The sequence below is a fragment of the Girardinichthys multiradiatus genome, chromosome 13 (assembly GCF_021462225.1).
Source record: "Girardinichthys multiradiatus isolate DD_20200921_A chromosome 13, DD_fGirMul_XY1, whole genome shotgun sequence".
NCBI classification, from domain to species: domain Eukaryota; kingdom Metazoa; phylum Chordata; class Actinopteri; order Cyprinodontiformes; family Goodeidae; genus Girardinichthys; species Girardinichthys multiradiatus.
The window spans coordinates 8,598,905-8,625,556 of record NC_061806.1 but is presented as its reverse complement, the minus strand read 5'-3'; the positions used below and the strand labels follow the sequence as shown (position 1 = coordinate 8,625,556).

General features: G+C 38.1%; 1 protein-coding gene and 1 long non-coding RNA gene across 3 annotated transcripts; one reads left to right on the top strand and one right to left on the bottom strand.

Annotated features, from left to right (window-relative positions):
* Window positions 1-683: 683 nt before the first annotated feature.
* LOC124879907 lies at window positions 684-7,918 on the bottom strand. 2 transcript variants are annotated; one of them, XM_047384760.1, is made up of 2 exons: window positions 7,812-7,918; window positions 684-2,253 (listed from the first exon to the last, which is right to left on the bottom strand). In XM_047384760.1, the coding sequence occupies exon 2, from the start codon at window positions 2,203-2,205 to the stop codon at window positions 1,162-1,164; it is 1,044 nt and encodes a 347-aa protein (XP_047240716.1). In that variant the 5' UTR covers window positions 2,206-2,253; window positions 7,812-7,918; the 3' UTR covers window positions 684-1,161. The 2 variants fall into 2 exon arrangements, with proteins under 2 accessions (XP_047240716.1, XP_047240715.1); XM_047384759.1 differs by lacking the exon at window positions 7,812-7,918 and adding an exon at window positions 3,901-4,216.
* LOC124879908 lies at window positions 1,588-5,354 on the top strand. Its single transcript, XR_007041154.1, has 4 exons — window positions 1,588-1,722; window positions 2,882-2,927; window positions 4,238-4,387; window positions 4,521-5,354. It is a non-coding gene; the product is annotated as an uncharacterized LOC124879908 (long non-coding RNA).
* Window positions 7,919-26,652: the final 18,734 nt, after the last annotated feature.

Below are 26,652 nucleotides of genomic sequence, written 5' to 3'. Positions count from 1 at the left end.
AACACACTGGGAATGGCTTTAATTTCACAAAAACCGTCCCCCTTTGCCTTGTAGATGCATTAGAGGTACCTGCACTTGACAAAGTCTGATAGGCGGTGTTTTGTATCATGATGGTGGCTGGTTGAATCGTACAATTGCCCCACATGTGGAGTGTTACAGATTTTACATGAGCCTAGTATTGGAACTGAGGGTACACGGAGGCACTAAAATGTCAAGTCACCCCACACAATGTTGTAAAAACTTACAAAGGTTATGTAAGTCACGTCAAAAATACAGTGTGACTTCAAATGATTGCTCTCCAAGTTGGATGATATGTGCAAAATTCATCCTTTTGCTTTCAAGATTTAATTTTAGAATTTAGACCGGATAAACCTGATCTCTTTTAGGTCATGATTTGTCTTCACCATACATCATGCAGTTCCCTTCCTTGACAAATGGACAGCTGAATAGTCTAAAACTGTATTTTCTTGTTTGTAATGGAAGAATATCAGTTACAGAAAATTTGCCAAAGGTTAATACTGGATGACCCAGGCAGTGTATGGTGAGATATGTAATGAGATCATACAATAAGTTCCTATTTTGAGATTATTTTCACTAGGCACGAGAGTCACATAAAGGGATTTCTGGAAGAGAAAGGCACAGTCAAACTCCTGCATTGTTCATTCAAATGGAGAGGAAACATGTTTTACATTTGCTGTGTATTTTATTTATTTTAAAAGTATAAATTAATACACATTTTGATTATATATTCTTGATACTCTTTACTATAAAACAATATATCAGTTATGCAGTTGTCAGTAAAGAACACAGATTGTAGATCATCCAGTCAACATCCTCAGTCCCTCCACAATTCAGATCACACCCCACAGGATATTTTTTTCTTCCTTCTCTGCAGTGTCATTCTCATGGATCGCTGCTGTATCACACCCCATGTGATGTATCAAAAGCCTTGCTCTGTGCCAAGGCTAAGTTAATTAAGTCAGTCTAGTCTGCGGAGCTTTTAAAACAAGGACTATGCATAGCTAAAAGCAAACCTGGCATATGGGTTTCTCACTATTTAATTTTTTTATTATGTTATGAACACATGATAAACTGTATTCTGCTACTCATGAAAATACTTTATCAGACATTATCTACTTCCAAGCTGAAATCTCATTACATTTATAGAGCTTTCAGAGGGAGGGCATTGTTATGCTTCATGATCAAGGGAATTTTCCTCTTCACATTCCAGCTAATTGGAATTGTTCCCCTGTTTCCACCGTCATCCGACTGTCTGTTCAGGATATGTCTCATAGATTGCTTCCCACCTCCGTCCTGGTGGCTCTTCCTAGCACTTCCCTGCTCGCAGGAGGTTGCAGGAGCGCAGGGATCTTTGATGTTCGTTCCAGCATGTGAGTGGCCTCTACAAGCCCACTCTGCCTGCTGCCCTTTGCCTCGGACACCTTGGGCAAGCTTCCCTCCATCTGTGAATAATCTCCCAGTTGACGTGTTGGATTGGCACTGATCCTCTTTGAGGCATTGCTCTCTCCTCAGCCTCAGCTGCCTTCTGTCTACCTCAGACTGGAGGGCACTCATGGTCTTGCGTGACACCTCTGCATTGCATGCAGCCTCAACTTTAATTCTGGCAGAAAGTAAAGAAGGAGCAGGTTTGCTGGACACGGAAGCATGGATCCCCTGACATGTAATGTCTTGCAGCTGCTTGTCTCCTTTCTTCTCTATGGGGTAAGAGCGTGTCAGCTGGGGTCTTGGGGATTTCTGTTGTGGTAGACTGTTTACTGGTATAGTTGTAACAGAAGGACACATGACTGCTTTCGTAAGCTTCTGCCTCACAATCGGCTTTGGCTTACACATAATATTCTTGTTGAGCATCATATCAAGCTGACAGTCAGTAGGTTTGGTGTCTTGATGGATTAAGTGAAGTTTTTTTCTTTGAGCCTCCCTCACCTTCTGTGGCAGCTCCAGCGGGGTGAGCTTCAGGGGGCGTCTCAGTGGCTGCTCCTCAGCCAGCCTCCCTAAGTCATGCCTGGGAGGTTTTTTAAGCACCAGTGAGCCCAGCTGTGCCATGCCCTCCTGGGTCGGTGAGGATGCCGTAAGCTGACCCAATGACTCCTGTCCATGTGTGGCTGACATATGGAGGCCAGGTGTATTGGGATTGCGGCTGTTTTTAGTTGCCTGTTTGATATTCTGACCAGTCAGATAGAACATGGCATTTTTATCATGGGTGGTTAAAACTGTTTCTTGTTGCACTGGATCCTAAACAAAGGAAACATTGAGGATTCATATTAGACTTTAAACAGAAAATATTATACAAAAATATCAAAAAATAATACGTTTGTTTTATCAGAACACTCTAAAATTGAATGCTGCCTCTAGACATGATTTAAACTCCAGTCTTTTAATAAACTAGTGTGAACATTAAAGGGATAGTTTTGGATTTTTGTGGTGAGGTTCTGTTAAAAGGTTATAACTAGCTACTACCATATCTGGATGAAGCCTAATGGCTCATAAAAGAGGCCAAGACCAAAGTCAGTTTCTGTCATTTTAAAGCATTTCAATGTAAAAATATCAGAGGTTAATGCAAATCCTGTTTTATGAACCTTAAAACTGTCAATATGTTTACATTATTTTTTCTGGAATCCTAGGTCAGAGACCTAGTGCACCACCACTGATCTTCCTGGGTGAAACACATACTGAGAACAGAACGTGTAAAGCATTTGAGTCAGAATCTGAAATAAGAAATAAAGTAACATTCTATGGATTTTTAGTCTGCTTTACCTTTCTGTAAGGTAGTTAATTTAATTCTTTACATGTAACTTTATCAGGACATTTCACACTGGAAGATTATTTGTGGTGCTTCCCTGTGACCTCCATTTCTGTGCAGAAAGACCCACTGCTGGAAGTCGACCCCAGGACCTTCTGGCTGCAAGGTAACAGTGCTACCAACTGCGTCACCGTGCAGCCCAAATAATCATCAGATTTCTTGTAAATAATGCAATGCAAACATGAAGCTTTTCAAGGTTATTAAAAAAGTTATTCAGATAAACCGCCATGATAGTTTTGAGAGAGTTGTTTTAAAATACTCAAAGACCAATGTGGTGTTGCCCTCTGACAAATTAGCTGTTCAACCTGCGACCAAAGGATATTTATTTCAGTTTAAAACAATGTGAAAGCATATCGGTATTTCAAAAATTATGTATTTTTATTTGAAAGTTCCTTGACAAACCTGGGCTAATTTGGTTCTGTAACAATGATCTTACCACAAGAAATATGTGCTGCAAAACAAAATGTGGTACGCCCAGGATAACATGATGCATTTTTGTGAAATTTAGTTTTGGTACAGTTAATTTTAGCCTATTTGTTTTCCAGTTCCTTTGGTGGCCCTTTCGAAAATGACTACAAGAATTTAATGTAAGATAAAAGATTCTGTAAAAGCCGTTCACTATTTTCTATCCACCTAATAAACCTAAACTACCAAAAAACAAAACATAATAAAAAGCAGAAGCACCCCAGAAGGACTCCTAAAGGTAATGGTAGCTAAACTGTAGATACTGTAACTGTTACTGTTTTTAGAAGAAAATTACAATTAGGTTAAACTACATGTGTTAGACTGTTTATCTCCATAATTTATGAAAATGCTCAATTACAAAGAAAAAGAAAACAGAGAAGCATTAGTCTAGATACATGAGTGGTTTGTTTATGGGTACAAAATTAGAGAAGGAAGGCATTAAATGACAACATGTAGGTAGGCAATGTTGGTACAAATAGTGAAGGGGCAAATATCACTGTCATCTATTGTTTACATCAACGTAGCTGGTTTGATTTAATTGCAAGATTACAACCCGGATTACTAAAACTATTACTTTCATAAAAGCAAATGAGACTCTGTTATATTATACTCACATATTTGGTGAACAACTCTTGCCTGAATTTTTGCTGAATCATAACTTCTTGCCTGGAAGAACAGTGTTGCTGTTTCCCCTGTGTTTATTTGGAACGTGCGTCTTGCAGTGGGTTTTAGCGCCTTTAATGTAATTATGCAGATTAGGGTCACGCTGCAGCACTGTGATCTCCTGCTTAGCACCAAGCCGTTTGCATACTCATTGCAAGGCCTTGTTGAGAAGTGTTCTCATTACCTGCAAAGGGACTGTAGACTAATATGAAATGGATGGCAACCAGCTGTTTAAATGACAGTGAATCATGAGTTTGTATACATGTTTTGCAATTCATTTGACACTAGATGGCGCCAGAGACCTCCTCTGCATACTGCTATTCCACAGTGGTGGGATTGTGTTACCTCATCATCTCTACATACGTAACATAGCCAGCAGTCAGGGAGCTGACGGAGAGCAGAACACCAACGCCCTGATGTGTGTCTAAAACCTCGACTGTGAGATTTGTTCTTGAATATTAGTACCAGTTTCAACCAGTATATTGTTTAAAGGATTTATTTCAAATTCCCAATGCAGATCACAATGTTGCTTGAATAAAAAGAGATGCTTTTTGTGTTATTTTTTTATCAGGCAAGCAGTGCTGTCCCAGGGATGCAGCCAATTGTTAAAAATTTGCTCTGCAGCTAGGCAACAAGCTTGAAATGTACTGCTAGTCACTATCTCCAGTGAGAAAGACAAGAGGCAGTCCAGCAGCAGATGGCATGACCCCCACGGAGCCCTGATCTCAACATCATGGAGTTCGTCTGGGATTATATAAATAAAAAGTAGTTACACTGGGAGCCTCCTTCCACAGAACTGTGATCAGTTCCTCAAAAACCTTCAAATGAGCTACAGGATGTTCCTCACATCTTACAAAAAAGCAGATTTTCTGACACTTGGTGCTGTTTTAGAGTCCGCTTCTACATGAAAAATGGTTTAAGAAATACCTATATTATTACTATTAAAACAAACACACAGTGGCTTGCCAAAATATTCACAATAGTTAAACCTTTTAATGCTGTGTCACTTTTACAACCACAAACATCACTGTCTTTCATAACCAAGACAGAGTAATACATCAGCATGAAGTGAGAGGAAAATGATACGTGCTTATAATTTTTTTCTGTGGTATGTTTCTAACTGCTTTCCATCTAGAAACTGAAATGGCTGCTTGTTCTTCTTTGCAAAGTGGCTCATGCTCAGACTTCATGCAGAGAATCTTTGAGCAACAGTTGCTATCAACTGACTTTCTTCTTTTCCTCTTCCATAAAGACCAAGTTTATGGAGATCATGACCAATAGTTGTGCTGATTCTCTCACCTGAGCTGTGGATTTCTGCAACTCCTCCAGTGTCACTACTGGGCCCTTGGCTGCTTCTCCGTACTCTGTGACATTTTGAAAGCTTAACATAATATATCATAACCTAACCCTGTCCTGTCTAGCATGTTTTTGTGTCAATTGTTGTTCAATTTGTTTGTTTTCCATTGTCTTTTTTTTTGATGATTGTTCTTTGATGTTCTCTGACAAATCTCTGAGGCCATCACAGAGCAGCTGTATTTATACTTTAAATAAAAAATATATTTATTTATGTACACATATGTGGATTCTATTTTCCCATTTTCAGACTTCTGAAGGCTATTTTCTATACAGGATTTTAACCATATATCAATTTTCTTACATTTCAAAATTGTGCTCTACTTTGTGTTGATCTATCGGTTGAAATCCCAATGATTTACTTGGAAGTTTGTGCCTGTAATGAGTCACGTACACTGACGTCTTGTTTCTGCCCATGTTAATTAAGCTCTGCCCTGGTGGCAACAAGATTATGTTCTTCTCAGGAGGTGATGATCCAATATTTAGAGTGAAAGGCGGCATACTTTTTTTTCAAGATGACCGTTGCTTATACAAGAAAACAATGACTTTAATCACACGTGGCTCTCTTTTGGTCTGTATTTACATTCAATATGAATAGAGAAATAGGTGCAGGTCTTAAAATAACATGACCTCTTTTTAATTACCTAAATGGAATCTCTACCATGAAAAATAGTAATCGAACAGCATCATTATTTAATGTCAATTTGTAGGACAGATAAAATAAACAAAGGTCATTACCTCAATGCCTGCATCACAGTGTTTACAGCCATGGCTACTTCACAACACTAGAAGGGCTTTTAACAATTAAAAATCAATTACAATAAATGGAAAGTAAAACTTTACAGTAAATATAGTAAAAATCCAGAAGGTGATATAAAACAATGTCTTCACAACTCTTACCTACTAACACAATATTTAAAAATGAGCACATTTCTGGTTTGTCTTTAGCCAAATTTTAAGCCTGGAAGTAAACATTTTAAAAATCAGAATCAACTTTATTACCTAAGTTTCTACAGACAAACAAGGAATTTGACTCCGGTCTCAATAATAAAGAATATCTTTTTTAAATGTACATATGTACACGATTGACTTTACAATTGAATGTAATGTGAGATCAGTCCATGGTATTGTTCTGGAAGGCTGACTGTCAAGTGTTCATCAGAGAAACATCCTGGCGGAAGAAACTGTCTCTGTGGCAGCTGGTTTTAGCAGACAGCGCTCTGTGGCACCAGCCTGAAGGTAAAAACCTAAACAGTTTGTGTGCTGGGTGTGTGAGGTCAGTAGAGATTTTAGCTGCCCTTTTGCTAACCCTAGACCTGTATAAGTCCTGGATAGCATTTATACAGGACTTATTTAACATCAGATAAGGTCTTAAAGTCAGGTAGTAGTGTGTTCCAGCTTACCACCCCTAACAGAGAAGGTTGACGGTGCAAAGGTGGTCCTGTAGTATGGTATTATCATTATGCATTTCTGTAAACTATATATTTTGTGCAGGTAATTTCAGCCTATTTGTTTGGCCAAAACAGCAGTCCAAGCTTCTCTGGTGGCTGTTTAAAAATTAATGGCAAATAAAAAAATCTAAATTTAATACAATATTTTCTATTTTCCACCTAATAAACCTAAACTAACAAAACAAACATGATGGAAAGCAGAAGTATCACAGAAGGACCCCTAACCTTGATACCAGCTAAACTAAAGATGAATGTTCCACATAAGCACATCATAAGGATGTCCTTAATACTGCCTAAAATCACTGGTGTTAAACTTTGATCAAACTCTTTTCCAGGCATGCGTTTATCAGCCTAAATATCTTGAGATGGGCGAGATAAGATGCTGATGTGTTGTATGCCGGCTGTAGGAAAATCTACAGATCTTTATCACTGTCAGCCAGTTCCATCACTTTCCCATCGCCCCATGTTATTGTGCACAGAGGGAAAGTGGTGCGGAGTGTTCGTGCAACTTGTGTTGATGTGGAGCTGTGCCTGCTTTACGCAATGGGTTTTCCATCAATCAGAAAGACTTGTTTCAGTTTCAAAATCTCCTCTCGTTGTCTGATCGTCCCAGAGCAAAAAGCAGCCAACTCCTGCTTATTGTTGGGCTTCATCATATCTCTGCTTCAGTGGAGACAATCTTCTGCACAGAAACTTGGCTCTTCTTACATAATCATTTAAGATGCAAAATTACAGGCAAGCGAAGGCCTTAACGCCCCTCTGCCACGGCTCTTATTGTGTTGCCATCTGAATTGCCTGATGCTCATGGCTGACAGTATAATTACTGATGTGTGGGAAGGGATAAAAAGGGATGCTGCATGCTCATTCTCCCACCTAAACATCCAGCTGCACTGCTCGGACCACTGTGAGATGAGAGGGGGGCAGGTGGGAAGGAGAGGTTCTTCAACAGTCAAAGTAGCAACTTATTCCTCTCTTGATGTTTTAATTTGTGGAAATTAAATTACCAGGGAAAAATCATTTAGTTACTGATAAGTAATGTCAACTGCACATTTCTTTACCTTAATATTCTGACAGCATGTTCCCCACTCTTAATCCTGACCAGAGAAGCAATCAAGCGGTTTATGGTAACTCAGGAAGAGCTGCAGCATCTCAGATGAGGGAATCTGTTGATGAGATTACATACCCCTGGCAGATTTAGATGTCAAATTATTGTTATTCAACCATGAAGTTTGTTTCTGCTAGGAAGTTAAACTGAAATCAATTTTGTTTACACTTATTTTAAATATATTTTTGAAAATTGTTTATAACATTCTTCTCAATAATCTGTGGAAAAATCTTTGTTAGCAGTACAGTAATCAAACCCCTCTTATAATTACTCATCAGCGTTTTGCATATTTTCACTTGTATTTTTGATGATTTATCTTTAGTGATGGGGTCCAAGTCTTTGAGGTTGTAAAGCCTCATTGCCATTTTCTCCCTCCACTGATCTCTCAAGTCAGGACTCTGGCTGTGTCTCTCTAAAGGGTTAATATTACTTCCAGTAAGAAGAAACATGCTGACAAAATAAAAAAATAAAATAATTAAAACCTAAATCTTTCAGGGATATGAATCATTGTTTGCCTTAACTGTAGATGTGTTACACCCATTATCCCAACATGTGTCAACATTATGTTTTCCATGTGCAAGGCATGTTTCTCACATATGAAATCGTCGAGGTTTTTTCTCACATGGGACTTAATAAAGTTAATGTGGCATTTACCTATTCTTATATCTATGTCCATTAGCTTCTGGCATTATTATAAATAAATGGTAGTATAATCAGCTTTCCTCCGACTGTCAGATCAGATGTTAGCATACAGTAGCATCCTGCAGCGAATGGTAACATTTCCTTGGAGTGATGCACATAGTATGGCTGCATTTAGGTACACATTTAACTTTTTACTTTGCTAACCCACATATCATAACCAAATTATCTGAAACTGACAGTTTGAAAGTAACCTCGGCATCAAAAAGTGAATAAAAAGCAATGTAGTGGATCTTATCTCATTAGAGGGTCTATACTTTAGCCCTGTTGTGAACTGGCTTCCAAGTAAATTCCCTATAAAGGGGTTATTAATTTACCAGAATGGACATAGCTTCAGTTCATGTCAGTTGCAACAACGCTGCTGCAACGAGGAATGGTTCATTCTAATGTACTTCAAATATGGTGTTGAAAGAAAACAAACTAATTATTTAAGAGGATAACCTCCATAAATGATGGCAAAACTTTTAACCATTAATGCTATAGCTGATATCATAAGATGATATCAACTAAAATGATCCTTATATAGTATCCCTATAACATTAATGCAGAAAAACAAAAAAAGGAACAGTCTAGACGTAGTATAAATTTTTAAGGCAAACACTACACAGTCCAGCTGGAAGTGTCTTTTGTATTTATCACCAGCACCGTGTGCAGTTCAGCCTTTGGCCAAGGCTTTTTTTTTAACAATACAGTAAATCATTTAAATGTTTAGAGCTCTGACATAATTACTCCCATTAACTTTTATCGCTAAATTTAAAAAAATGACCTCTAGTGCAGCAAACAGTTGACAGAACTGATGTTTCAATAATTTGGTAATAGGAAAAGTTTACTACAAAATCTGCATAACATTTAAAGATTAAGTTACAGTTAAACCAGTAAAATCTTTGTACAATCAGGTGAAAGAGAAAGTACACCCTCTTTTTATTCTCAGGTTTGAAATATCTGGACATTAAATCTCATCTAAAATGTAAAAAAAAAAAAAAAAAACACAACTTAGATTCAATTCTGTCAATATTTGTGGCACAAAAGTATAGCCAAAGTAGACAGTGTGAAAAAGTAAGTACACCCTTGGTGCATTCATAGCACTAAGATGAAAAGTAGTAGCCAGGAATCAGCAAGTGTGAGCAGTTCTATCAAAGCAGGAGTTATGGCAGGTCGCTGGTGTTTAGCATACAGATGATTTACTGTTTTCCATCAGTCTGAGAAGGAGCGGACAGACATTTACAGACTATTTAAAGTCCACCATTCTGCAGGGTAAGAGTTTTTTTACCACTAGGTGAGATCTTATTTCAAGAGACACTGCAGAAAAACTCATAAGCTCTATCTCAGACACGAAAGGCATCAGTTAAATGTTGAAAATCAAGGCAGAACAATTACAAAAAGACTGAAAAAGAATTGTTTGTAAAAGTTGACGGGTGAACAGTGTTGCCAACTTTCTTGTTTTTTTTAAAGAATGTTCCCAAGCAAGAAAAAACAAATACATTTTTTGAGTGTTAAAGGAGGCCTTTGGAGATTCATACATGAAAGCAGCTACTGCTGTTATTTTCTTAGTGAGCAGCAATTACATGTGCTGCTGCGTCCCTTACTTCCATCCCAGAACACTCCCAGTCCTTGTCCCTCCCAGTTGCAGTCAAAGGAGGAGAAATTAACTTGTCTTCAGAAGCAGACGTGTAAATATAGTGGCTGATGGTTATAAAAAACAATAGGTACTTTCCATTCTGAGTATGGCTGCATGACATAAGTTGGCAAAGTTGCATCACCATAATATACAGTGCCATGTCTGACAAAAAATGACTCAATACCAACTGTCAGGCTCGGTGGTGGAGGGATGGTGATGTCAAAGTCCTTAAGATGACCATAAACCAGCTGTGTGGAAACAAATCTGCACAAATGTCATTGAAATAAAACAATGTTTTTTAAAGAACAGTTGGCCAATTTCTCCACAATTATGGGGGGAACTGATAAAATTATACAGATAACTACTTCCTGTTTGGCTATGATTTTGTTTAATAAGTAATCACAGTGAAGAATCTGTTTTGTGCTTTTGCCCAGTTTAGGTTCAAATTTAAATCATTTTAGAACCTGACAAAGACCACATTATTTGTTATGTCCCAATGTGCAAAAAGCTGGATTTGAAAGAGGGTGTACATTCTTTTTACCATAAGATGATGTTAGTAATTTACAACAAGACAGAAAGTTTCAGAAGGAGACTGGTTATTTTATTCAAGTGTGTTATAGCATTACCTGGGCCAGTCAACCCAGTGAGTCATCCACACTAAATCATGCACACACACTCAACAAGAAAGAGAGGAAAAGAAAATCAAACAGAGAAAAAAAAGAAACACATACAAATGCGAAATGTTTTGTAAAATGTTCATTTCACTTTAAATTAATCTCAACAAACTGCTTTTAGGATGTGGAGAAGAGAGACAATCCATATTGGAGTGTACTGTACAGACATCAGTTTCAAGATTGTGACAGAGAATGAAAATAGTTTCAACATTATTGTTAAACATGGATGGCAAATGGATGATATGTAACATCCTTAATGGAATATGGTCCATGGTATTGTTTGTTCCTCAGACATACAAAAAGAGCCTATTGCAAAACAAGAAATTTCACAAATAGAATCTATGGAGCACACCATTTCTATTGTATTTTATTATACAGGTAGTAGTGCAATTTGTGTCTCTTTGTCCCTGTCATTGAAGAACATGGCATTGCTGACAGAGAGATGGCCAGCACACATTGCCAGATGCAGTAAAAGACGTCTGGAAGTCAAGCATGGCTACGAATGAAGCGCAGCAAAACTGACAAAAGCCACTAAACTAATGGGAATCTATTCAGCTTCCATGCTGTTTGATGCCATGTGGCAAAGGACACAAGGCAGCACTGTTTGTTGGGAGTGATGATGTGTGTGTGGGTGTTTCTCTTTTTCCATCTGTGTTGGAGAGTAACATTCAGCTGAGGACCATCGATGTGACATGTCGCACGATGGCTGACATATCTGAGTAATATGCACTCATGTGGGAGGGATGCTAAAAACAATCTGACTTATAGATCATAAAGAGTCCATTTATTTCCTTTGTTAAAAAAAGACTCATTATGGCTAATATATTCCCCCAGATTTCAACTTGGAATAATTTAAAACCAAATGACATCTATAACTCAATGTAAATACTCACTTAAGTCCTACCTGTTATCTGATTATATCAGATAATAACAACTTATACTTTCAGCTGACATGTTTATCGGTTATAATAGAAGTAAAGGGTTTTGAAAGGCTAAACGTTTATCCACATTACCTGAAGAAGCCCACTTATATATATATATATATATATATATACTAACACCTAAACAGTGAGGTTTTGTGAAGCCAACAAATCCCATGAGTTGGAAACTAAACATCATTTTTTTGTTAGTTTTTTTAACCTCTTGCACCAGATATACAATATTCATCTAATCGAAGAATAAAAACTGAAAACGTAAATGATCTTAGGGGAATGATTTATAGTTTAAGGATCAATGATTAAATTATCCTGCAGCTCTGTGTTATTTGAAACCTTCACAAATCTTAACTGGGTGAAATGTTCCTTTAAATGCAATTTGTTTCCTTAATCAAAGTGGGGAAAAATCCACATTAAAGGACTTGAGTGATAGCCTACACATATCAGAATCAAGAAGAAAAAAAACAACTGTATTTAGCCCAGTGCTTTCTGAAATTACATTGGCTTGCATCTGCTGTTGTTTTTAATTTATGTTTATTTATGTTATCAATTATGCCTTTAGCTGTTAATGCCATTAATCAGAATTAGGTATTAAAACCTGATTGGTTAAGGTTAGTTAAAATATATTTCTTAAAAACCATAAAATCCTAAATATCTTAACTTTGTGCAAAGTACAAAACAGTGCAAGACACAAAAACGTTCTTTTATTGATCTCCATTATTGTAGACATTGTGTGGGATAGGACAAAAAATATGTCATTGGCACCTCGGCAGGACCAAGTTTACTGCAAAATTATTTGAAAGTACCATTGAAAGCCGTCATAATACCTTGTTCTCCATATGTTTCAGAAGGTCTTCTGATTTGTAGGTACTTTGTTTTAAAGCTAAAAATGAAACTTGAGTAATCACCTGCAAATTATCTTACTCAGCAACAAAGACCATCTTTATAGGCTGAACTTTGTTTAAAGGTACTTTGTCTGAAAGTACATCACTATGCTGATGACATTATATTTGCAAGTTCCTGTTCCTGCCTGGGCTGTGGTTTTATTACAGTGTGAAGACAGGAGTTTTAATTTTGGAATCTATTCTTGGGTTAGTGTTGCCCATATATTCATTTGTTTGGAACATTTGGTCTTTCCACACTTTCCAAACAGACATTATCTGTTGCATTTGTACCTCTATGTCATAGCAACCTCTTTAACGTATGTAATAGCTTCCCATACCACAAGCCACAACACTGGCTACTATAAACTTAATTTCTCCCCGACAAATTTTAAACATGTGCTAAAACTAATAAGTTTGGGAATGGTTAGCAGTGCCATAGAATACACAAGATGCAATTGTTTTGACAGAATATTCAGCTCAGCACTGCTTTGGGGGAATACTTGGGATGTTCTTTCATTGAATTTTGATGCAGTGTTAGTTTTAGTGGTGCAAAACAGGTGTCTATGTTTTTTTGTAGGAGAATTTTAAAGTCTGTGTATTCAGATTTTTTTTTTTAAATAAAAGAAAATACATGTGTTTAATTAAATAATAAGAGTAATGTTACAAGGGTCACAATGATTTAAGTGTCTGATGATAGTTGTTCAATGCAGATATCATTGTATGTGGATGTTATTTCAGTGTGTTACTTTGTAAGCCATATGAAGACGATTTTAAAAAAGATTTATTCAGACAGCATACTTTAGGATGTATTTATAGAAATTGACAATATAAACCACTTCAAAGGTACATACTCTGGAAGAACCAAGAGATTTGTTCATTTAGTCAAGGTAGCAAAAACCTGAACCAAGTTTGTTCTGGCCAAGACAGTTTAGACTTCAAAAGAAACTCTAGCACGGAATCTTGGGAGGTTCTGCACCTGAGCAGCAAAAAGGAAAAGCAGAAACAACATTTCTGCTCTTCTACATTAGCCACGCCTTCACAACATTTCTGGCCAATCACATAATAGTTTTTAGACAAAAAATTAGAATAAAGCTTTGTCCGCAAGACGTCTGTAAAATAATTTGCAAGAATTTGCAAACCAGGGCTGTGAAAAAGAATGGTGCCACTGTTTTCTTGGAGCCTAGGAAGAGAAAAAAACATTTATTGATTCTTCTGTAAATTACTAGTATATACCTGCCTTTGGAGTGGTTTAGATGTAATTAGTAAACGCTTTCTTTAATGGGGCACTGCATGGCTCAAGAGGTGCACCATATGCTGAAGCTATCAGTTCTAAGTTGAGCTTTTTCGGGTTTGATGCCTGGCCTGGTTTCTTTACTGCATATCTTCTCCTTTATTCTCTGCTCAATTTTCTGACTAGATAATGTCAAATAAAGGCAATTGGTACTACTTACAAAAACATCTAAAAAAAATGTCAATGATAAAGTACAATATTTTATGCCACTCATTTCAAAAAGTGAAACCAACGTATAGTATTATGTAGATTCATTACTAATAGGGTGGAATATTCCAAGCCTTTATTTCTGGTAGTTTTGATAATTATGGCTTATAGATAATGAAAACCCAAAATTTGTTGCCTGATATGAACTTTTTCACGATATGCGAATTGCTTGAGATGTACCTGTATTGTACCTTAGGCAGTGGGAAGTGGGGGTACAGAGGGTGCATGTTTAAAAGTAGCAAAAATCAGAGAATAAAACAATAACAACCCACAAAAACCGGATCACACGCTGCACTCAATTTTTTTATTGTTATGCTTTTTTTTTTCCAACTAGCAAGCGAAAAAAATATATATATACGTATTTGAAAGAATTGCACAATTGTAGTCTAACAGATTTCATCTGACTTCATTCGCTCCAATTCAGTATAATTTGCAAAATGAAGTTGCCATCAGTCAGGGGCAAGGTGTGTATTTTTCCAAATTTGCTTCCTCAATTTTTATCATAAAACACTCACTAAACAAATGTTTGTGTGAGTGAGTGTGTGCCACCGATGCATCCCCTGGGTGAAATCTATTACCATGGCTATCTTTGTAACAGTTTTTTTCAGGGTATGAAATTGTGCCATCTATTGCAGGACATTTTCTACTGATCGTGCATCAATTCGTACAAACTAGGATGACACATGCTTTGGAAACCAATGATTAAAAAAACTTTCTGTATTCTCTCTTATAAAAGTTATCTACCAGCAGGAAGTTATTTTAGTTTAATCATGTCAGTTTTATATGAGAGGACCGATGAGTATCAAATGCAAATAAGTGGGAATAGAATTTAATTAGGCCCGTGCAAGGACAAGGGCCTATTGTAATCGCAAGAATTCTTCTTGCTTTATTATTATTCCGGGGACTTTTGGCGGGCCAAAATTGTCCCCCGTGTGAAATTTTTGTTCTTTAATGTCGTCGTCAGTGGGCGTGGCCAAACGTTATAGCCACGCCCCCAAACGTGAGATAGGCCGAACCGTAAGTCGTACAGATCTGAAATTTGGCACACAGGTAGAGCTCCTCAAACCAAGAAAAAAAGTCTCTTGGGGGTATGCCCTAAAATCGACAGGAAGTCAGCCATGTTTGATTAAGGGCTAATTTTTGGCCGTTTTTCACTTTTACTCACCTCAAACTTTAACGAACTCCTCCTTGGGGCTTCATATTTGGTCAATATGCTGAAAAGGCATGGGGGATTAAAAGTTATAAAATTCGTGAGTTTTCGGCCATGTTTAGGGGGCGTGGCCGGGACACGAACTTGGCGTTCGCGCTCAAAGTGAAAAAATGCAATAACTTTCCCAAAGAAACGCCAAATCACACAAACGTTGGCATGAAGGAGGACCTTCGGGTTCCCGACGATGCTATGGGGTCATATGCTGACATCATCAAAGCCACGCCCCCTGAGAACAGGAAGTCACTTTTTTCACTTGGAATGGTGCCTCTCTGACCCTCTTGACCCAATCAACTTGAAAGTGTGTCAGAACACAGATAACTAGTGGGTCTAACTTCGTTTGAAGCAAAGTAACTTTTCATAAAAAGGCGTGGCCGTGGTGGCACAGCGAAGTTGGACATCACGCCATGGCCGTACGTTTGGCTTTAATTTCCACTTACATCATCTGATCTGCACCAAATTCAATGTGATTTATCCTTGTCCAGTCCCCAACAGAGATCTGATGACACATTTGGTGGGCATGGCCTATTTCGTCCACAGCGCCCCTGGAAAATTAAAAATAATCAGCCCCCAAAGCGATGCTTTGACCGAGGATTGTGAAATTTGGTACACATATGTAACTGACCTACAAAAAAGTCTCTTGGAGCGTTGGTCCAAACCCCACAGAAAGTCGACCATTTAGGATTGAAGTTGCCATTTAGACCCCGGTTTGGCCGTTTCTAGCCTGCATATCTGAGCGAACTCCTCCTACAGCTTTTGACTTACAGATTTGAAAATCACTCAGTATACTCTTAAGGCACTGGGGATCAAAAGGTATCAAAAGCTTTTTGATACATTAAAGCCTGTGGGCGTTGCCACGCCTCAAAATATGACTTCTCGCAATAACAGACGAAATTGATATACAGGGGTTGGACAATGAAACTGAAACACCTGGTTTTAGACCACAATAATTTATTAGTATGGTGCAGGGCCTCCTTTTGCGGCCAATACAGCGTCAATTCGTCATGGGAATGACATATACAAGTCCTGCACAGTGGTCAGAGGGATTTTAAGCCATTCTTCTTGCAGGATAGTGGCCAGGTCACTACGTGATTCTGGTGGAGGAAAACGTTTCCTGACTCGCTCCCCCAAAACACCGCAAAGTGGCTCAATAATATTTAGATCTGGTCACTGTGCAGGCCATGGGAGATGTTCAACTTCACTTTCATGTTCATCAAACCAATCTTTCACCAGTCTTGCTGTGTGTATTGGTGCATTGTTATCCTGATACACGGCACCACCTTCAGGATACAATGTTTGAACCATTGGATGCACATAGTCCTCAAGAATGGTTCGGTAGTCCTTGGCAGTGACAGGCCCATCTAGCAGAAGTATTGGGCCAAGGGAATGCCATGATATGGCAGCCCAAACCATCACTGATCCACCCCCATGCTTCACTCTGGGCATGCAACAGTCTGGGTGGTACGCTTCTTTGGGGCTTCTCCACACCGTAACTCTCCTGGATGTGGGGAAAACCGTAAAGGTGGACTCATCAGAGAACAATACATGTTTCACATTGTCCATAGCCCAAGATTTGCGCTCCTTGCACCATTGAAACCAACGTTTGGCATTGGCATGAGTGACCAAAGGTTTGGCTATAGCAGCCCGGCCGTGTACAGGTCCTTCTCAAAATATTAGCATATTGTGATAAAGTTCATTATTTTCCATAATGTAATGATGAAAATTTAACATTCATATATTTTAGATTCATTGCACACTAACTGAAATATTTCAGGTCTTTTATTGTCTTAATACGGATAATTTTGGCATACAGCTCATGAAAACCCGAAATTCCTATCTCACAAAATTAGCATATCATTAAAAGGGTCTCTAAACGAGCTATGAACCTAATCATCTGAATCAACGAGTTAACTCTAAACACTTGCAAAAGATTCCTGGGGCCTTTAAAACTCCCAGCCTGGTTCATCACTCAAAACCCCAATCATGGGTAAGACTGCCGACCTGACTGCTGTCCAGAAGGCCACTATTGACACCCTCAAGCAAGAGGGTAAGACACAGAAAGAAATTTCTGAACGAATAGGCTGTTCCCAGAGTGCTGTATCAAGACACCTCAGTGAGAAGTCTGTGGGAAGGAAAAAGTGTGGCAGAAAACGCTGCACAACGAGAAGAGGTGACCGGACCCTGAGGAAGATTGTGGAGAAGGGCCGATTCCAGACCTTGGGGGACCTGCGGAAGCAGTGGACTGAGTCTGGAGTAGAAACTACCAGAGCCACCGTGCACAGGCGTGTGCAGGAAATGGGCTACAGGTGCCACATTCCCCAGTCCTGGGCTACAGAGAAGCAGCACTGGACTGTTGCTCAGTGGTCCAAAGTACTTTTTTTGGATGAAAACAAATTCTGCATGTCATTCGGAAATCAAGGTGCCAGAGTCTGGAGGAAGACTGGGGAGAAGGAAATGCCAAAATGCCAGAAGTCCAGTGTCAAGTACCCACAGTCAGTGATGGTCTGGGGTGCCGTGTCAGCTGCTGGTGTTGGTCCACTGTGTTTTATCAAGGGCAGGGTCAATGCAGCTAGCTATCAGGAGATTTTGGAGCACTTCATGCTTCCATCTGCTGAAAAGCTTTATGGAGATGAAGATTTCATTTTTCAGCACGACCTGGCACCTGCTCACAGTGCCAAAACCACTGGTAAATGGTTTACTGACCATGATATCACTGTGCTCAATTGGCCTGCCAACTCTCCTGACCTGAACCCCATAGAGAATCTGTGGGATATTGTGAAGAGAACGTTGAGAGACTCAAGACCCAACACTCTGGATGAGCTAAAGGCTGCTATCGAAGCATCCTGGGCCTCCATAAGACCTCAGCAGTGCCACAGGCTGATTGCCTCCATGCCACGCCGCATTGAAGCAGTCATTTCTGCAAAAGGATTCCCAACCAAGTATTGAGTGCATAACTGTACATGATTATTTGAAGGTTGACGTTTTTTGTATTAAAAACACTTTTCTTTTATTGGTCGGATGAAATATGCAAATTTTGTGAGATAGGAATTTTGGGTTTTCATGAGCTGTATGCCAAAATCATCCGTATTAAGACAATAAAAGACCTGAAATATTTCAGTTAGTGTGCAATGAATCTAAAATATATGAATGTTAAATTTTCCTCATTACATTATAGAAAATAATGAACTTTATCACAATATGCTAATTTTTTGAGAAGGACCTGTATATTGACCCTGTGGAGCTCCCGACGGACAGTTCTGGTGGAAACAGGAGAGTTGAGGTGCACATTTAATTCTGCCGTGATTTGGGCAGCCATGGTTTTATGTTTTTTGGATACAATCCGGGTTAGCACCCAAACATCCCTTTCAGACAGCTTCCTCTTGCGTCCACAGTTAATCCTGTTGGATGTGGTTCGTCCTTCTTGGTGGTATGCTGACATTACCCTGGATACCGTGGCTCTTGATACATAACAAAGACTTGCTGTCTTGGTCACAGATGCGCCAGCAAGACGTGCTCCAACAATTTGTCCTCTTTTGAACTCTGGTATGTCACCCATAATGTTGTGTGCCTTTCCATATTTTGAGCAAAACTGTGCTCTTACCCTGCTAATTGAACCTTCACACTCTGCTCTTACTGGTGCAATGTGCAATCAATGAAGACTGGCTACCAGGCTGGTCCAATTTAGCCATGAAACCTCCCACACTAAAATGACAGGTGTTTCAGTTTCATTGTCCAACCCCTGTAGCTCCTACAAGGAAAATCACAGAGACCTGAAACCTACTGAGATTGATCTGCCTCTGGCCCTGAACAATATTCACTGATCAGATGCTGACAACATCGAAGCCCCGCGCCCCTGAGAAAAGGAAGTGTCATGTTTTCCTTTAGAGAGTCCATTTTTGATGTTCTTCACCTAATCAATGTGAAACTGTCCCAAGTAACAGATAACATGATGGTCTAGACAGTCGCCAGTACTGACTGCTTCAGCTGGAGGGTGTGGCTATGATGGCGTGCCGAATTCTGATGTCACGCCACGGCCATACGTTCGGCTCTAAATTACACATGAATGGTCCGATTCACTCCAAAATGAATATGGTTGATCTTTCTCAGCCCCCAAACAGCTCTATTGGATTACATTGGAATTTGGATCAACAGCTCCCCCTAGGACATTTCAAGTGTTCTATCTCCCTCATACATCATCGGATGCTCTGCAAATGTAATTTACATCACGAGGGATCAATGCTGAACATGTCGCCACAGTCAGTTTATGACATAATTTCAGCCCCACCCACTAATAAACAAGTGGGTGCAGCTTCCATCTGGAAGGTCGGATTTCCCCCAACTTTTTAATACTTCTTCCTAGACCACAATTCTGCAGGAGTGAAGATCATGACATGACGCTCACAGTGCCACCTAGAGGCGACATATGGAATTGAACCGCGGACTCGTTGGTGACATGCGGGTAGCGATGCCAGGCTCCCGCGGTCGCTGGACAGGCCGAGTTGCGCTGAGGTGTGAGGGCCTTTAAGGCTGCTTGCAGCTTTAATGTAAAGTTTATTTTCATAATAAACAATTAAATTAAATAATAGGTTAGAGCTCAGCACATCCATGATTCATAAAAAACTACAGTAACATATAAATTTGAGCACTGTGGGTTAAATAAATGGGTGAAAAGTGTTTTTATGGGCCCTACATACAAGTTGGAAGGAACAAAATATCTAAACGTTAGTACGAAATGGGAGTATGAACTGGCGAAGGTCAAACCGACCCCAAACCAACCAAAACAGGTCTTCAGCAAAGAACATAAAACACAACATAAAGGCTCTACTTTTAAAATTATTAAATTATGTTAAGATATTTGTATCTGTTTTGATATGCATACAATATACTTTGTTTAGTTTTGGATAATTCACGGGAGTTGTAACAAAACAAACTGGTTTACTTTTTAAACCAATCACAATTTTCTGGCTGAATATATGTCTTGACTGCTTAATATTAATGAATGAATGAATGAATTTATTATTGTTTGTTTTTCTACTCAGTGGAGCTTTGACCTGATCACTTGCATAAATACAGTGTTGTTACTATAGAATCTCTGAAAATAAAACCCAAGTTGTTAGAAAATAAAAGTATCTTCTAGCTAAAATAATACAAAATGATTTTATTTTCACCTACTGTGCAAAGTTAAATTGTCTAGCTTGATTTATTACTGGACAAGGACACACTGCTGAGGAAGGCCAATATAGAACTGCATGGTGATATACATTTCATCTCATGCACATCTTTATCAGGGCTTATATCTGAAGATGAAAGCCACACTATATAGTTTATAGCTGGTTTTCTAAGCACAACCAAACCTGCAGCCAGCATATTAAAATGTGCCCACTTGACTTAAAACACTCAGATATTGTTTCTTCAAGGCACGTATGTGTGAAAAATGCAGATGCTGTCCATTCTTGAAAAATGTGATTTTATATATATCCCAAACGTTGCTATAAAAAAATTGTGTGTTCAGGATAAGCCAGTATAGTTCCAGTAATGAAAACAATGCCTATCTTGCTAATCTCGGCCTGCATCTCTGTTTACATTTGTCAAGACGAATTAGGATTCATGGCATTTGACCATTTGTCCAAATAGAGTTCTATTCAATTTGTCTGGTATGCTAAATAAATAAATTAAAGACTTGTTAAATATTGGGTAGCAAAAACATGTGAAGATAATGCTCTAACTTGAAAGTTTTTCAAAAATTGCCAGGGAAATGATTTTAAAAGATATAAGCTACAGAAATAAGACAGGCACGCTGCTCACAAAAGTATATATACCCTATTTAACTTTTCATGTGTTGTCAAACAACAAACCTCAATGCATTTTATTAGACCAACACAAGTAGTGCACAATTGTCAATTGGAGGGAAAATTATGCATGGTTTTCAATTTCTTTACTAAGAAAAAACTGGAAAATTCTGGCTTGGATTTGACTTCAACCCCTCTGAATCCATAGTTAATAGAAATTACAGCTGACAAGACTTTTTCTAAGTCTTGCCACAATATTATAATGTTATCTAGGTATGAACTTTGACAAGCCATTCTAGCATATGAATAAGTTGTGATCTTAACTGTTCCATTGTATTTCGGACTGTATGTTTGTTGTCATTGTCCTGCTGGAAGGTGAACCTATTCCTCAGTCTCATGTGTTTTGCTGATTGAAACAGGTTTTCTTACAGGATTTCCCTGTATATAGCTCCATCCATCTTACATCAACTCTGACCACGTTCAATGTACATGCTGAAGAGGGTATCCTCATAGCATGATGCTACCACTGACGTGCTTCAGCATTGAGATGACAAGTTCAAGGTGATGTGCAATGTTAGTTTTCTCCCACAGATACCATTTTGCTAAAAGTTCAGTTTTGGTCTCATCTGAGCAGAACATCTTCCATATGTTTGCAGTGGTTCCCCACATTTCTTGCGACCACCTGTAAGTGGGTTTTGTTACAACAATAGCTTTCTTCTTGTTTCTTTCATAAAGGCACACATGGAGGGTACAATGATAATTGTGCTGTTTACAGATTTCATTTAGGAGTAACAAAAGAAAGGGTATATTTACTTGTGGCACTAATCAGATTCTCTTAAAAGTGGAAAACCATATACATTTTCCATCCCTTTTACAACTATGCACTACTCTGTGTCTGCCTATAACATGAAATTCAAACAAGACACTCTAAAGTGTGTGATAAAATTGTAATATGACAAAATGTAAAATAGTTTAAGTATGTAAACTTTTTAATTAGGCACTGTTGATGCCCCTTGAAACCATGACAAAAGAAAATATGACAAAAGAAAATGAATTATCAACTTTCTACTTTCATTTGCTCTTGAATTTGCATTTATGGCTGAAATTCAAACAAACTCTGAGTGTGCATTTCTGCATCAGATGCTGCACAGGCCTCAGCAAACAAAGGAAAATTCCCAGTGGGCAAAAGTGGTTTCTCTTATATACACTGTATAGTTTGCTTTGGCTGATGTGCTTTGCACTTATGGGACTGTGTTTGTTAAAGAGGCAAACCAAGAACAAACCTGAAAACAATACTGTATGGAAAGTCTGAATGGAAAATAGGGCAGAACCACACCCTGTGGACTTTGGTGAAACATATGGCTGATGTTTCAAACCATTTGTCTGTTAGATTATTAATTATGATTAAATTATTAAACCATTCCACATATCAAGTTCATGCACTTTTCAACTTAAAACAGTCCATGAACCTTTTTATCTTCTGATATTTTACACACAGACTAACAGGTTCATCCTGCTGTTATTATGCTTTCCTTATCTGCGATCTTCAGCCGTCCCTTTGTATTAACTCACTCTGACTACTTCAACGTGTTTTAGTGGTGATGTTTTCATCACGTTTCCTTGATGGCTCCAAAGTGCATTCAGACCTAAGGAGTTGTCAGTTTGGATCTGTACGCTTCCCCTTCATCATCAACAGCTCTGCTTTCTGCACTGATCTGAGCAGCAGACAGGCTCGCCTCCTCAGGCATGCGTTTGTTATTGTGGAGGGCCTGGAGCACTTTCATAATAGCCCACACAGTTTATACATACTTCTGGATTGAGTTAATTGCACTTTGGTACAGAAAAAAGTAAAATCTACTGTTTATGCTTAACCTTTTACAATATTAAAGTGTGGTCCTACTTTAATTTCAGCTTTTGTCAAATTAAAGGGGAAACATCTTGCTGGTACTGGCTAATTTTACCTTTAATCAGATTTCTAGCGCTCTGTTAAAAATTATGAATAGGTTTTAAATTTGCTTTAGGTAATGTCCAGATCTGAATAAGTTGTGAAAATGTAAACATTTGTGTTTTCAGTCTGTAACATGGTATTACCATGATGTCATCTTTTGGTTCAAAATCCTGGCTTTTTGACCTTCTGCAAACTCATGAAACTTGCATCATGTCTACCTGTGATTTCAGTTACTAAATGAATTCTGTGTATAGTTTTGGGATTTTAACGATGTTCACATCACACCCTCAGTACCAACATTTACTGCAAATTTCCAGTTAAACAATGAGACTCAAGAAAGGCTTTAAAACAGACTGAAATATTTAAAACAAATTGAGTCTGAAAAAAGTATGCAATTTTGAAAATAGAAAATGTTAATAAACCTTCCAAAAGAATAATGTGAAGGTTTCAAAAATGTACTTTAATCAGTGTTATAAATTACCTTTTCAAACCACTTTCAGAACCTATAGTTCTGGTAAGAATTTACGCACATTCAGTTTTGGCACGAATTTGAAATTAATGTTGGAATCTAATTGATTTGTTTGAACAATTCTTTTTCCAGAGGGGACTGATTATACAACATGGAACCTTTAATGATTTTTAAAAATGATAATTGGGTTTATAGGTTTAAAAATATTTAGTATTTTCTTCAATTCACAAAGCTTAAAAATTCTTCATTCACACTCAGTGATTTACACAAAATGGCACTACATTTCGGGTGAGGACCGTTTCAGAAGCTTAATGTTTATTTTGTTCTATTCCAAAACCAGTTTTGGCCTTCTCCTTTTCAAACACCCAATTGTATTTAGGTTTTAATGGCCTTTATGTTAAACTGAGGTAAAGTTAAAGAACATAGAGGTATTACTCCTTCATTATTCCAACCACTTTGTGTGAAGCATCAGTACCGGTGACGCAAGCCCTCAGTATGATACTACCATCACCATGCCTGACAGTTGTTTCAAAGTTCTTTGGTTTTAAACTCTAAGCTTGACTACTCTGAACATTATTTATGTTGCTGTGGCCAAAGTACCTTTATCTCACTTGCCCATATAAATTCTGAAATGGGTTAAGCTTCTGGAATGGACTGACAAAACTCCAGTCTCAACAAAATTGTATATAGAATTTGCTCAAAGGCCAGGTATTTTGGAGGAGGCAAGCCAACTTATAACAACTTTGCATATTCTACCAATAAAGGAGGTCAAATATCCAGCCAGAATTACACCAGAAACTTCCCAATAGCTACAAAAAGCAAGTGATTTCAAGGAACTTGCCAATAGACAAAGCAAAGATCAGTGGGTGTGTGGGTGTCACTTTATGTGTTATTCTGACCTATGTATTAGAACAAAATCTACAACAATCTGCAAAAATTTAAACGTGCGCACCCTGGTTTTGTTTGATTACAGTTGTTTGTGCTATGGTGCTGGCATCATAGAAAAAGAAAGGCTTAAATCATCATTGAAATCCCTTAACTTTTAAGGCATTTATGCCCATGGTGAGAGGATTTTCATTAGCCAGAAATCGGATTCTAGAAGGTTTCTGCAGTTCAGTTCTGTTAGCGGTTTAAAAAATGTATTAAAACACTGTGCATCAAAAATGTTGACACCATTGGCTTATCTCTAAAAATAATTTTCCGCTGAACGGTTCTTCCTGCCTGTTGCTTGTGGTAGTTTTCATTATTTTTCTAAATGGAGTTAAGTAAATTTATACTGAAAGTTTATATTGAATTGCAAAACTTTTTCGATTAAGGTGACTAAGCAGGCCATGTCCATGACTACATGTCACCCAACCTAATGCATCTTTTCGTCCCTAATATTTAATCACAAAAAACTGTGGGGTTATTTCATTCACTAAAATGCAGAGTTTATGTGAAAACCTAGGTAGTTCCAACTAAATATTAGGCTTGAAACTGAACCATTCTCCACAAAGATTTTAAACATAAAAATGACCTATCAGACTTTACTTAACCTCTTCCTGAAGTTATGATAAGAAATAGTAAGATGATGCTGTATAATATTTTTCATGTCAGAGGGTGGTGTTAATGGGTTTAGTTCACACAAGAGAAGCCGTTTGTTCACCTAGGATTTCATTAGCCCTTATTGCTCAACTAGTTAGCACATGCCAGAACTAGCTAGATTTAACATTCACTCACTGACCAAAGAATTGGTTGTAAAGCCAAAATAGACAGGCAATTTTCTATAAAGTGTTGCATACCAAGTGTGAACTTTGTTGTTCAAATCAGACAATGTTAAGGTGTTATGTTGGTCGATTTGTCCCTTCACCATTTCGTACCTTTGCAGTTAGATTAGTTTTGTATGCGGGTTTTTAATGTATGAAATGGTGCTGTCTGCCAATGGAGGTTTTAAGTTTGCGGCAATTCATGCACACCACACAAACGATTCGTCCCTACGTAGGGGACATTTTGCATTGTATTTATCATATGGTTCTCGTTTGCATGCTTCATTTTTTACATTATGATAAAAACACACAATTTTATCTTCAAAAACAAACAAAAAAAAGGTTTGAAAACATTTTGAAATACCCTTCAGTTAAGCTTCTACAAATATCTGTGATTTATGCTTCTTCAGCTTGAACAAATATTTATTTTTTTGAAAAATATGTATTTAATTTCCATTTGGGATTAATAAAGTATTTTTGAACATGAATTGAATTAAATCGCAATGCAAAACTGTGGATGCAATTTTGCATTTTTTTCTTTGATCCCATTTTCACAAATACATATCTGCAAAACTCACCAAAATAACCAACCCAGAGAAATAGAATTTTACACTGTGAATGGGTAAAATGGTAGGCATGCTGGTACAAACTGGTGGTGGGAAGGAACAAAATGGCAACACATGGATATGAAATTGGGGTTGTTACTAATAAAAGGGCAAACTGACCCAGAGCTAGTTGTTATTCTTCATTTATACCCAAATTTTACTTGTTATTCTTTTCAGTCAGCTCACTGGTAGCCTTGACATTAGACATTAGTAAGTAACCCATTTTATGGGGTTAAAACTCTAACCCTCAGATCAAACTCATAATCTAACCCTGTGGTGTGAAATACACTCAGACCTGAGTTGGTTCATATGTGATCTGGTACTGAGTTAAGTGAAAAAAAAACCAAATTGAGTTATTTTTACCCAGCAGTTTTCAGGGTTTTAACTGTATGTGGGGGAGGCCGGACTATCTCCAGTCTGTCACATGGCCACCTCTCACAACAAACAGCTATGCGCCCCACACTCAAACCATATGCAAATTGGAGATGTCAGCTAAACTGGCATGCATGTTTTTGGACTGTGACAGGAAACAAGAGCCCATCATGCCAACCTATGCATGCATGTTGATTAACTCTGCATTAAAAGGCACGTGCCAAGATCTGCACCAAGAAATTCTTGCTGTGAGCCAATAGTGCTTATCACTGTTCTAGTGTGCAACCCAGCCATAATTATGTTTTCCAAAATTTACAAAACACAAATTGCCACACAACCTTTGTTCCACGT